Source organism: Accipiter gentilis, chromosome 24 (genome assembly GCF_929443795.1).
Source record: "Accipiter gentilis chromosome 24, bAccGen1.1, whole genome shotgun sequence".
In the NCBI taxonomy this organism is placed as follows: Eukaryota; Metazoa; Chordata; class Aves; order Accipitriformes; family Accipitridae; genus Astur; species Astur gentilis.
In genome coordinates this window covers 16,133,207-16,147,341 of record NC_064903.1, presented here as the reverse complement: position 1 = coordinate 16,147,341, position 14,135 = coordinate 16,133,207, and the positions used below count along the sequence as shown (strand labels likewise).

Below are 14,135 nucleotides of genomic sequence, written 5' to 3'. Positions count from 1 at the left end.
AATTCCAACAAACAGTTCCAAAACCTTAGTGCAACAATACTCTATTCTTCAAAAAGAATAAATGCAATTGTATCAAACTGAACAGTAATTCAGCTAATAGTTAGCTATGACAGTTTGAAAGCACTGGCACCAATTCCTGTAACCTATTAGGTACTGAAAACTTACATGGCTTGCCTAAATTATGAATTAAACTATTACTTGAAGTTCAGGTCAGACTATTTTGTTAGATTTGTAACCAGCAAGACAAAAATCTAGACATGAAGCTTTCAGTAACTTGGTCTGCTCCTCTGAGCAGGTGTCTTCAAATCTGTTGACCTCACAGCCACAGCCTAGTATAAAGTGTGAGAGTATCTCAGTTTTACTGTCCTTCTTCCAGTTAGTGAGAACACAGCACAGAAGAATCGATCTGAATTATATACACACAAAGGAAATATAGGAGAAATATAATTTTTCTGTTCTATGTCACCAAAGGCTAGGCCATACTGATAAATTAGACAAATGTAACAATCTGCTGAAACAGATAATGAATTTAAGAGCACAATACTTTGCTGCCATGTTTCATATTTTTTATATTCAAAGAAAACAGAAGGTAGTTCAGCAACTCCTGTCAATTAAAGGAAAATGAACTCCCATCGCTCATTAATTTTGTCTTGATGAGTACAGAGATACTTAGTCTGATGAATTCTCGTGCCACTTGAACTTCATGACAGCAATAAATAACATCCAAGAGGTCCTTTTCATTAGGTTTTAACTGGGTAACTTTAATTCCAACATAGGTCCTTCAACTACATTTCCTTGCAGTCTCAAGAAATTTTCTTTAAATGTTATCAAATGGTTAACACTTATTCTTTTTAAACTAGAACTTCTAACAAAAGGTACATTAGCCACATCTCGGACTTGAACGAGTATGAGCCCAAAAGCATATATTTTCTAGGGAAGGGAAGGAAAAAATCTCACTATTAGGCAGCAGTGCTGTCTACAGATAATACACTGTTCTGGACTGCACCAAACCAAACACTCCTAAAAACTCTTCCAAAATCCACTAATAGAAATGACATAATAAAAATATTTGGACTGCAACAATTAAATCAGAGAACAAAGGATAGAAAACCAGATGTTCTACACTGACCAAGAAAAAAACCCCAACAGCATCCCAGAGCAGGATCAGTAAGTTTCCATTAAAAAGGACTGATAATTCCAGTGCCTCTGTGGACCTGCATTGAGTGACATAACCACAGATGAGCTTTAAGTATTCTGTTATGAAAACACTGCTGAGAGCAAGGACTCACAAAAATGTAACAAAAACAAGAGGGAAAAAAAAAGCCACTATGTTAGCATCTAGTATCCCCAGCAAGTCTATTCACTCTTCTCTGCAAGTCCTTTCTGGTTTCACACACCACCATTCTTTCACATTTAAATTCCTCTTCAATACTCACATTTTCCTCAAGAAATAAACCAACAAAACACATACATAAAGCTTAATCTCACCATCCAACATCTTCCAGTTACCATTTCACTGAGCAAACTTCAGTATTTAAGTATTAATAAACAAACCCTTCAAAGTCCCTTCTTAAACTCTGAAAAGCATCCTGTATATATCTGTCTTCTAAAGGTAATTAGTTTTCAATGTAGCAAAATACCATTGCTATACAATGCTCTAAGTAATTTCCATAAGACAGATGCAATATGTATTTTTACTTTTGTTGATTTAAAGGAGGTCTATCACAAAAGAGCCCCAGCTTCTGGCATTATCAAATCCATAACTGTAAGTAATAATATTCTATGGATATAGTTCCCTAAACTATATGGACTAAAAAAAGAACCTACCCTTTGGGAAAGAGCACAGGATAAAATTTCCATCAAATATTAAACAAAAAACAGAAAACAAAAATGTGAAGTATAACTACTACTACAACACACATTTCTAGAAGTATAAAGCATAAGAACTAAATATTTTAAACAAAAAGTGTGCAAACTTAAATGTCATTATTTTAAACAAAAAAAGTGTGCAAACTTAAGTGTCAAGTAAGATACTGTTGGGTTCTTTGGCCTCAGTACTTCTGAATTATGTTGTTTATTCCTCCTTCTCCTACCCTCAATCTAAGAGTCTCTTTGGATGAGTCTAGCTTAATATTTTAATAAATTGCCCTTATCAACATTTAAGAAAAAAAACCACTATGCCTCTAGTAATTTTTTCTATGTCTTCTCAGACAAATATATCCATACAAAATTTAAAAGCCTTTGCTGTTAGAGAATGACATCGTAGAACTGGAGATAATGGTTTCTGAAAACTCTTAAACGAAAGCACAAGCTCAGATCCTGCAAGGAATTTCAAGCAGAAAAAGTCATCCATTGGCATTGGGCTCCATGCGGAATTGGAGGCATTTTTCAACAGATGTCAAACACTGAGCCATTTTGTGAATAAGTATAAAAGATTATGTTTAAATATCAGTCAAAGAGATTAATCTCTTTCTGGACTCAAATGTCTTTCATATTCTGTTTCTGCTAACAAGCAAAATGAACCCCAAAACAAAGAAACAGTGCCAAACTACAAGATAATGTGTCCCTGTCTCTTTGGAGTATACATACAACATGTATACTGCTTTTCTTGTTTAAACCTAGTAATAGCAAAACCAGAGTGTTTTATACAAAGCATACAACAATAATTACTTAAATAGACTAAAAAAAAATATTTTTTTAAAAAAATCAGTTTTCATTTTGGATTTTCTACTGCCTTCAGTATCTTTCTGAACATTGAAGTAACATCCAAACCTTACCATTAATGTATCTACTACCCACAGCATAAAAAGTAGAGTATTACCTTAAAAATACATTTAGTAGAAAGAGACTGAAGTAATCTATGAAATTTAATCTTCACTAAATACAGAGTCATGTACTCCTCATTAGTTAAATCTGATGACATTTCAGTTGAAAGTAATGCAACTGTTTGTTTTCCCAAATTCAGATACAGTAGGAAAAAGGAAAAATACCTGCATAAATACACAATAGCACAACTAGTTTGGAATTTTAACAAACCACATGATTTATCTACGTTTGTGGCATATTACCCCTCACGCATTTCACAACTGTCCTCTGCAAAGATGCACAGCTTTTATGAATGTATCCATACAGCTTTTGTTGTTTATCAAAATGACTCAGAAATAGATCTATAAGTGATCTGATCACAAACCTTTTCATTTACTATTGGGTTCTTCTTATTTGAAGAGTTAAACTCTATTTAATAGTTAAAAAAAATAGTGAATATTTAGGAACATTAGCAATAGCAAAAAATCAGCTGTTACCTGACAAAATATTTTAGATGTTAATATTGTGAATATTTAACTACAAATATAAGCCAGCCTCTCCCCAGAAGGGAATGCATTACTTCTACCCAAACTTTGTTTTGACAGAACATCAAATCTTTCAAACATCCTAAAATTTATGGTTTAGGTTTTTCTCCACCTAAATCAATATTTTTTAGAGAAAATACAGAAATCAGATGGGCTTCCAAACTCATTGTTTCTCAAAAAAATGTAGTTCTAATTTTTACTGAAAACATTTATATTCTCCAGAAAAAATTAAATTTAACCAAGTATCTTTCTACAATGGGAAAAATTTATATTGAATAATTTTACCTTCAGAGTTATGCGTAGTTTTCTTGTGTTTTCGACATAAAATCCTATAAACAAAGTAGTTGAAAACTGTCAAGTCAGTCACGATTCACAGATTATTTACTCATCTTTTAAATTTAAATGCCAGTACATTTTTCTCCCACTTGTAAGACTCACTGATATACAAATCTTGCAGTGAAAATATGCTTTTCTAGCACATCACTATTTTGAATGCCACAATCATCATTAGAATTTTTTTGCAACAGTTTTGTTTAGATTCCAAAGTGGGGTTTTTTTTTTGGTTTGCTTTGTTGTTGTTTTTTTTTTTTTAAACAAAGAATGTGAAATATAAATACAAAAATAAATATAGCAAATAAATAATAGTTACATGTAAATGCCTTGTGAGGGTTTCTCTCTTATCTGAGCTTTATCATGCAAAGCACAGTAGTAGTGATATGTCTTGTGACATGTTTTCACATCACAGCCAATGGTTGCTCCAGGACAATGGCATAAAGAGCACATCTGTAGAGAAAAAGCAAGCACAATTCATGTTACTGTTGGCTTAGTATTTCTGAGTTCAAAAATAATATAGTTACCACTCCTGGTGACAAAATAAATGGAGTTATGCACTTGGGATAACTCTTCCTGCTCTGAGGTTGCAGTTATACAATAGTACAATAACCATCATACACTGATTATCAATTCAATGAAGAAAATAAGTAATTTACTTTTCTGGAACGTGTTTGATGAAAGTGACATTGCTATTCACCAAATATCCCACTCCCAAGGATGGTCTGTACCAACCATTTCAGAAAAGTTAAAATCATAAATCTTACTTGTTTAGTACTGAATTACATTAAGAAGGTAGGTTAAAAAAAAAAAAGTCACCCATTTGGCAAAGAATCTTGCAGTCAGAAATACCAATGACCTGCAAATTTACCTTAGCCTCAGCAGCTGACTTTACCTGTATTTTCTATACAGTTATTTCCTTAAGTCATTTCCAAAACACTGAATTTAGTGAAATATTTGTTAAATACGAGGAATTTATTTCAATTAGACTAAATTTTGCTCTTCATAATTATATTGCAGAAAAGGTTAAATAGGAGCCTGTTGCTTTACTCTCCCAATAATTAATTCTTCTCATATTAGGCTCATCATTGCTTAGGATACACAAACTATCATGCTTCTAAATTGTTCACTGCACTTCTTACGCTGTGTTAGGAAACGAAGTAATCGATAGTATCACAATATTTTTCTCTGTATTAATTCTTTACTGACACAACATTGCCTCAAAATCTCAGAATTTCCCATTAAAGTCCCCTCCCAAGACAACTGGAGCTTTTTGTATCCTGCACGTTGCCCACACCCCCAGAAGGTCACAATTAATTCCAAAACCATAAGCGGGCAATGTAGGATACTCCCTACATATACCTTTGTGGAATACACCTTCTGTCCACTGCACTAGCTTAGTCAAGTTCTTCTTGTTCGTCTCAAATATGCCAAATAAATATGCCACTGAAGTTATATATCACCATCCTGGTTTTCAATTTTAACAAAGTTAACTGAACAGTAAAAATGTCAAAGCCTTGGATCATCTCCATTTACTCCTCTGCAAGCTCTGAAATGGTACAGTTATATACCGTTCCCTAGTTGTTATCTAAATTGTATGGGTATTTTATCTCATAGATTTGTTATACATTATGGTTTAACGTATAATAATGGCTGATCAAAGCTCTTTATAAAAACCTAGGTTGAAATTATATCCATTCAATCAATTTTAGTCAGTACTTCAGTATTTTGAAAGCCAGAAACAACTAAAAGAAAACTTTATTTTTATGAACACCATGATGTATCTGTATGAACAAAATTTTTATCCTGACTTATTGGTGGTCTATGTTTCCTGACAGTAATAAAATATTTATTCCATTGGAACAAGTCCTGCTGTCCAAATGGTCGCTGTCAACAGATTAATTAATTCCCATGCTATATCAGGTGTATGTCAAGTTTGACAAGCTGCAAAATAGGTAAGCTCTTTAAAAAAAATCCTCCCACGCACAGCTAACAGAAATACTAATGATATCAGTGCCTTGTACTCCCAAATATTTAGACTTCATAAGTTTTTATGACCCGCCTATTAAGGTTTGAACGTACAAACTTTTCTCAGATAGAAATATATTACCATCAGAAAGGCTCTACATGTCAGTCATTATCGCTTCAGTAATGAACAGGCCTCAATTTTCAGTGCATATCTGGTCAGCAGCAGCACCTTCTGAAGGAGGGCAACTACATAAAATCTGTCAGCAGACAAATTTAGTCCAACCTATCAATATAATTACTTAACCCAGTGCACCACGCCAAGATATTTTTGCTCGATGTGTTCCCACATAAAAGAACAGGCTAGAACAGAAAGCAGACCTTAGAGGGGGTATTTGGGCTAACTATAAACATTTAGCTTTAAGCTTCCTATACAAGTCAATGGAGAAAGACAGATTCGTCCAGAGTGATTCAGAGCTGTAGTTTTCTGACAGCTACAGACAGAGATAAGGCACCTAAGTTAAGATCTAAAATTATCTTGTAAATTCTCTCCAAATAGGAAACATCTCAGGACTATGAATCTACTAGGTTAACCAAATCCAGGTTTTCTGCAAAAACCTGAACAAAGTGCCTGATACATACAGCTAGTGAGCTCCAAGAACATATCCAGCTGTTGCATCAGTGAAGAAACAAAAAGAGATTCAGAAGCAGAAAGACAAAAACCACCAATGACATAAAAAGAAATAACGTTCAAAAAAACATTTAAGAGACCCATGAGACAAAAAGTTTCTTTATGATCTGTAGTTCCATTTACTACCATGTTCTTTGGAAATTCCTAATCACAACATGAATGACTTGTGAAGAGCTATTTCTTTATGCTTCAGCTAATTAGAGCAAATAAAGTTCCCTGTGTTGGAAAAAATTCAAATGAAACACTGGATGAAATATTAGACTATTATTATATAATTGTAGTTCTGCAGTAATTCTTCGGACTAGTCTTAGTAGGTCAAAAGCTAGTAAATATGTAAGAGTGCTCTAAATAACTAAGCTGAAAATTTTTAATGTGAGGAGTGAATTGAACACTTGTAAAAAATATTTTAAAAAAGCCCCACTCATTCCCCTGAATGGAAAACAACTAGTTCTAAATAAATAAAAAAAAAATTTTAAAAAAATAATAATTAGCTTCTCAGGAATTAAAAAAAGTCATTGCTGCTCAATTTTCATTAATTTCGTAGAGCTGTAATCACTATTGTACCCACATACCTCATAAGACATCTATATTCACAGAATCATCTACTAAATCAATATAAAAGGAAGCAATAAAAGTACCTTTGGTAGTTAAAACCAGATTTTGGCAGCAAAACCAAATACTGGTAAAAGCACAATAATACCCTTGCCAGGTCCCTAGAATGTGGGTTTCTTTCTGAAATCTAACAGAAAATATCAAATAGAAATTACTGGATTAGAAACATAAATTAAGGAAACGCTATTGTTTATATGCAGCCCATCAAAAAGAAAAATGGGCATATTCTGTAAATGAGTTTTCAAATTTGCTTGGAAAAAATGCCTATCTGCTACAACCACCTACATTGGGCAATGAGGAAAAAAGTGACTGTAAAAATAATAATTCTGTATTTATTTTTTAATAATTCCATGACTAAGCTACAATTCTTAAAACAACTTTATAGAAGGTAAGAAAACATTGTCTTCCATTTTGAAGAGCCAAAAATAGACACTTACCAGTTTAGTGCCTCTCTTTATTTCTTTCTGAATATCTTCAATAGAGAATCCACCAAGACTCTCATTATCAGTGTGTGAAGATACCAGTGCAGATGAGAACAGCTAAAATTATAAAAACAAAACTTATTTTTTAAGTTTTAAGGGTATAAGTGATATAGAACATTTATATCTATGAAACCCGCAAAAATTTTAAATTACAGTGATTAATCATTTGTGCCAGTGCCACAGCTGGTTAATTTTTTAATTTGTTTGTAGTCTTTTACTAGCTAACTAGTTCCTTTCCTTTTTCCTATGGGTTACTTACCATACATTTGTGATGTGCTGCCACCTTCTGGTTTTCCGACATCAATAATTGTCCACATTCATTATCTTTATTAGATCTACAAAAACCACACTTTCTTTGTCTTGAAGAGACTTTTTTCTGTCCAACTGAGCTTGTCATGATTTTAAATGACCTTAGAATGCCACTTCAATCCTCTCAATGCTACAGAAAAAAAGGTGCAATCAGCATGTTAACATCAACAAAAGGCAATTTAACTTAGTTTTGTAAATGTAATATTGGTTGCTTGAAAGTCATCTGTCCCTTCTTACCCTTTTCTTTACGCTAGTTCAATATATCCAAATAAACGTGCACCCAGCACAGGCAGTATTCTGCCAACTTTTTATGAAATTGTACCAGCAAGCAGAATTAGTTATTTAGGCAAAAAAAAGTTTGAACATTAATGTAAAACTTTCAATACTAACATAAAAAAGAAATAGGTGGAAAACCCAACAAGTACAGCGATCATTAGGGGAAAAAGTTAGTGCAACTCTCATCCCATTCTTACTTATTACAGCAAAGATAATTGTAGAAAATGCACTACCTGTGCATGCAATAAAGTTCATGCTACTGAACTTCTTCAAAAACAGAAACAAAGAAAAACCCAAGTGTCCAGCATAGCATCCAGAAGAGGTTTTGAGTGTAAAAGTTCACAAAGTAGCACCACAGATGAGTAACTACCCTTAGATGAGGGTAGAGATGAGAAGATAAAACGTTACCATTTTAGGTATTTCACTGATACACTGTGGCTAGTCAAACAGCATCAGGAACAAAATTTTAGAAGGATCTATGACTAATGCGCTGCAATGGAAACCTTTTCAAGACCCACAGTTAATTTAGCAGTACCATACTGGTTTTCAGTAAGTGCATGAGAGGTGCTATTCTCATCTAAGAAAAGTAACTTAAAATTAAACTCAACATGAATCACAAACTTTTCATGTGTTACCAGCAATACATTTTTAAATATAGCGTTGAGGTCCCAATCCCCTAATGAGGCAGACACTGCAAGTTCAAAAGTGAAAATACCTAACGACTGTACATGCTTCTTGTCCCAGCATTAAGTAGTTTGTATTCATTTGCTTCTACAACTCTCAAGAAATAAAATACCATCCTCTTCAAATAGACTTTCTTACAGCTTTTTATTTTGGAGATTTGAGCTTTACTGTCAGAATTGGGCACAACTGTAATAAAAGCATCCTCCTCAGCCTTTGTTTACATTAGATTCATCTAAATAAGAAAAGCCACCATATAGTTTGATATTTCTGTTGGAAAAAAAAAATATAAAATCCAGCCATAAGAATAGCAGAGTTGCAATACATCCAGACTGTGCTACAATGGCGATCTGCACGAAAATGCACGACTGTGTTCTGAAATTTGCATAGGCAAACCTGCCTGCTTCTCAGTGCTGTCAGACTCTCATAATACTAATATCACTCACTATTTTTCTAATCAAAAGCAGAGGAATGTCATTAAGTTTCTGCTGGCATATACTATGGCTAAAAGACAGTCCTGTTAGATTCTCACTCTTCTGTTTCAAGAGATTCTCACAGACTGAGCTTTAACTGTTTGTCTTGCAATGTGTACTACAAAACTCCTGCATCAAAAGGTGTCTGTCCTGCATCTACTGCCTTTGCTTTATCAACAGCTTCATTTGCTTTCTTTTATAACTGGGAAGCAGTTTACTAGACGGTGACGCATACTCATAAGAAGAATGCATAGATATCAGATCTTGCTGATTTGCACAAAAAATGTGCCAATCTGGATAAACTAGTCACACCCATTTGCGGTGGCAATAGAGAGTCCTTAAGTGTTAAACACAAAAGAATTACTATACTGTATTCTTCTAAAGAAAAAACAAAACAAGACCATTCTGTAATCCCTTCTGAGTAGAAAGAAGGAATGGTTTCTGAAGGAAAGATACACAGATTTTCATATGTGGGTTTTGGGTTTGGGTTTTTTTTTTGGTAGTTTTTTTTAAACTTAAAATAAATAATAATATTTGGAAGCAGGAAAAAGACCTACAAAAGGCAAGTAGGAAACAATATCGCAAAGATGTCTTGCTCTCAGGTCACAGTCAATAGCTCAACATAAATCACATAATGATGGGTTACAAATATATTAACAAAACAATTTAAAATGCAAGAAATTCTGCTTTGGTATAAAAAATTTGATACACACACACATATTCATTTGGGTCTACCTGTTTCATTTCAATATATTGGCAGCAATGATAGTAGTTCTTAAAACGAAGATCAGGGATTTCCTTGAACACATGCACAAGTTCCACTGACTTACACGAATAAGAATTACTACTATAAAAAATAGCTATCCTTCAATTTAACAAGCAAATTCATATTTTAGAAAATGCAAATAATTTATAGAACACATAAAAATTTATTAACTGGCTCTCATCATCTTTTATTTATAAGAATAGTAACTTTCCAAGAAACAAGATTATAAAGAATCTTCTCACAGCTTTATACCTTCCAGTGCACTAAGAGATACGAGAAGGCACTTCATTACAGCAATACTAGAACCTGACATAACCTAACTTCTTGAAGTACTTTTGCATAATTAGATTTTTTTTCAGGCTCACAGTGAAGTTAAAAATAGTGCCAATATTTACTTGACGATGCATGGATGTTGATGTTATATATAAAAAAAAATTAAATTAACAAATACTATGTTTTGGAATATTTATTCGATTATAAATAATTTAATACTTGAAAAAATATTCGAAATGCAAACAGACCAAAAAGCATCAGGGTATGCCAGAAAGGAAACTCCCATTCTTTTCACTATCAGATTAAATTACTCTGACAGCATTTTACAAGGATATTTAAAAGTTTTCTTTCCAATCCGGCGTCCTTTGCATTTGTGTTTTCTGTATCACTAGGCATTAACAGTATTTATACATTTCTAAAAACTGCAGGGAAAAAAAACCCAAAAACAAAACAAAAAACTGAGCATGAGAAATATTTCAGAAGCATTTCATCTGTAGACCTCTCCCTAAATTATGTTTGCTTTCTCATAAATGTGAGAAAAGCCTACACTGGGATCACTTTTCTTTGTGCCAAAATGCACTACTTATCCTGCTCCTTTAAAAATACTTATTTTCGGAAAAAGATCAACCAAGTTATGCAGCTGTACCAGGCCCAGAATTCTGAAGGCAGTCAAAATTCTGTTTTCATCTCTTAAGTCATCCAAAAGCAACTAATCCAGTTTGCCAAGTATCAAGCTACATTTCATTGGAACAAGAAAAATAATGCAACTTAAAAACTGTTCAATATTTCTGTTTTCCATGTTTAAAAACCTAACAAATGAATAAGACTTATAAAATAGTGTTTAAACATACTGTTGACAGAATCTTGCTTGTCAGCTTTGTCAGAGAAAGTCTTATAGATTGGATCACAGAAAGCGATGTATTATGGAATCACTGACTACGAGATTATGCGCCATCTCTACCAAAATGGAACACATGTACTACAAAACACAGGTTATTACATATAGATACGTTTTCCACAGGCTTGGTCTAAAAAATGAAGTTACATCTACCCTAAAATCACAAAAGAAGAAACTCATTCAGTGATTCTTCACTCAAAAATTTTGGCTCATTTGCATTTGTGTTTCTTAATGCCCACTAAGGTATTCAGCATGATGCTTCCCCTAATAGCACCTTTATTTTATCTTTAAAGTAGCATGTTTTACAAACTCATATGGCCTGCAATACTGTTTTACAGAGTTCTAGACAACAGATTTTTGAACATAAAAGAAGAGTGCAAGTTCAACGACTCTCAGGCAAAGAAGGACGTTCTCAGTGTATGAGACATTGTTCAGCACTGAAGAACGGAAAGTAACCTGGATTCTAATTTCTATTTATTGCGTGAATAAGTTTCAAGAACTACTGCCTGTTTATAGGAGTTAAGGCCCCACTTGTATTCCCAACAAAGGACAGCGACCTATATGCTATACTTTCTCATGTAAAGTTTGTTTTGGTGTGTGGCCTGTGTGATTACAAAATCATATTTTTAAAAAAATTAGGATTTATATTTGTCCGTGAATGAAATTTCAGACACACAAGGAAAACCTACAAGTATACAAGCATTGTAAAATTTCATTAAACATGCTGAAGGGGTTTGGACTCTCGAGAAAAGCTACAGAAAACACTTGCGTTGATTTTTTTCAAGATGCTTACTAGAGATACCAGAATTTCTGTTCAAGAAACTTTCAAGTGCTTTCTAGTTTCTAGGATCAATTGCCCATTACTGGGGGCATTATTTTGGAGGGGGGTGGGGCTGAAGCTGGGGAGAAGGAAGGCATCCTGTAGGTGTCTGCAGTTGAGAACCCAAAGTCACAGGTCCCATGGAAATCTTTATCCAACAGTTACATTCACACAGCATCCTACAGCCACTATAAAAAGTAGGAGAGGAACTTATCCATGCAACTTTCTCCAAAAAAAAACCCCAACAACAAAGGGGGGCAAAGGCGGGGGGGAGACCCAATCCTGGAAAGTCTAAACAATAAGAATAGAGCAGGTAAATAAAAATTACACAAAAAGAGCCTGCGGTAAGGAAAATCTGGCAGACAGCAGCGACCGATCTTCAGGAAAGTTTACATACTCCCACGGGGAGCGGGAGATGAGCCGATAACGGCACCTCCGTCGCTCGCCACCCCGGGGGGGATCGATGAGGCACGGCACGGCACCCCGTTGGGGAGGGACTGCCGCGATTTGCCCCCGCAGGGGCCCGGCCACAAGCACCGGCGGGGCCTGACCCCTCCCCGACGGAGGGCCTACCGGGAGGGGGGGGGCTCGGTGGGACGCGGGGCTCCCGGCGAGGGCGATCCCCCTCCCCGTTCCTCACCGAATTTTGGGGGAAACGGGACTCCGGAGACAAGGGGGGGGCGGATCCTCCAGGGAAGGAGGGAGCGGGCCGAAGCGGGCGGAGCGAGCGGCTGCCGTCGGCTCGGGGAGGGGAAGGGGGGACGGGTTAACGGCACCGGGGGGCGCCCCCGAAGAGGCAGCGCGGGGTGCCGGGACCCTCCCGGGGGCGGGCGGATCGCTGAGGCCCAGAGACCGGCGGCGGCCGGCGGCGGGAGGGCAGGGCGGGCTCCCCGGGCCGGGGGGTGAGGGGGCTGCGGGCGGACGGGCCGGGGGTCGCCGTACCTGCCCCGGGCTCGCGGCAAAGAGGCGGTTGGGCGGGCAACGAGGCGGTTTGAGGCGCTCGGTCGGTCACTCAGTCACTCACCCGTGTGGCGGGTGGGGCGCCGGGGAGAGGAGCAGCTCGGGCACACCCCCACCCCCCCGTCACCGCCGGTCGCTCACGGCCGCTCGCTCGCCGGGACCGTCCCTTTCATTCGGGGCAGGGGACGCTGCGCCGCCGCCGCCGCCGCCGCCGCCGCCGCCGAGCGCAAGCACGCACGCACGCACGCACGCACGAGCGGACGCACGCACGCACGCACGCAGGCAGGCACGCACGGCGCGCTCGGGCCGCGACGGCGCGACGCTGCGGGGCGGCGCCCGATTGGCGCGCGAGGCGAGGCGGCGCGGCGGGAGCGCGGCGGGAGGACGCCGGGCCCTCGCGGCCTCACTGCGCACGCGCGCCGCCCCGCGCCTCTCCTCCCCCCCCCCCCCCCCCCCACTTCTCCGCGAGACCCGGAGGCGAGCGAGCCGGGAAACGGAAGGGGGGGCGGGCGGGCGGGGGGGGGGGGGTGGGGGTGGGTGGAGGCTCTGCGCCTGCGCACTGCTCACCCGCAGCCGTTGGAGGAGGTGGGGGGGGGAGAGCTGCTTGCTAGGGCCGCGCAGGCGCAGTCCCCCGCAGGCGCGCGGCGAGTTGTCTGCGCATGCGCGGGGACCAGCAAGGCGGGCGACCGCGCTGCGGCAACGCGCTGAGGGCTGGCGCATGCGCACGCCCGCGCGGGCCTGAGGGGCTGCCGCGAGGGCGCTTCCTCACGGCGGAGCCCGCCCTCGCCGAGCCGGGCTGGGCCTGGCTCTGGCTCTCAGAAGCCCACAGCCAGCCCGGAGCGTGACGCTAGCGGGGAGCGGGGCACCCTGCCCTGCCTCTGCCCTTGCCACTGTGGCGGGAGGTTGGCTTACCTCGCCCAGGCAGCAGAAGCTCGCTTGGTATAGCTCAGGGCCCTGTGTTACTGCGGGGCTAAGGCGGTGTGGAGGTGGCTAGGGAGGCCACCTCCTGATAACGAGGTGAAAAAGAGTGTCAGTAATTAAAAGCGATCCCGAGCTGTAAGCGTATACAGCGTGTGGTGCCTGGCAGCAGCTGGTGGCTGTGTGTCAAGCCATCTGGGGAGGAAGGTGGAGGAGTCACGGTTCCTGTAGCTGCCCAACTGGGAGCCCACGCTGTCCTCGGGCTTGCACTGTGAGGGGAAGAGAAACCAGGGCTCTAGCCACAGCTCCTTGATCACAGCTGTGAGAGCAA

General features: G+C 39.0%; 1 protein-coding gene across 5 annotated transcripts in view; it reads right to left on the bottom strand.

Moving 5' to 3' along the window:
* Window positions 1-13,143, bottom strand: part of PHF6 (PHD finger protein 6) — a 31,051-nt gene extending 17,908 nt beyond the window's left edge. For 2 of the 5 annotated variants that reach the window (XM_049827197.1, XM_049827198.1), the window contains exons 1-5: window positions 12,951-13,143; window positions 7,690-7,869; window positions 7,386-7,487; window positions 4,000-4,133; window positions 3,636-3,679 (exon numbers count right to left, since the gene is read on the bottom strand). In XM_049827197.1, the coding sequence (XP_049683154.1) occupies window positions 3,636-3,679; window positions 4,000-4,133; window positions 7,386-7,487; window positions 7,690-7,827 (418 nt within the window). In that variant the 5' untranslated portion in view covers window positions 7,828-7,869; window positions 12,951-13,143. The other 3 variants (XM_049827194.1, XM_049827199.1, XM_049827196.1) reach the window with 2 other exon arrangements.
* Between the last annotated feature and the right edge of the window lie 992 nt (window positions 13,144-14,135).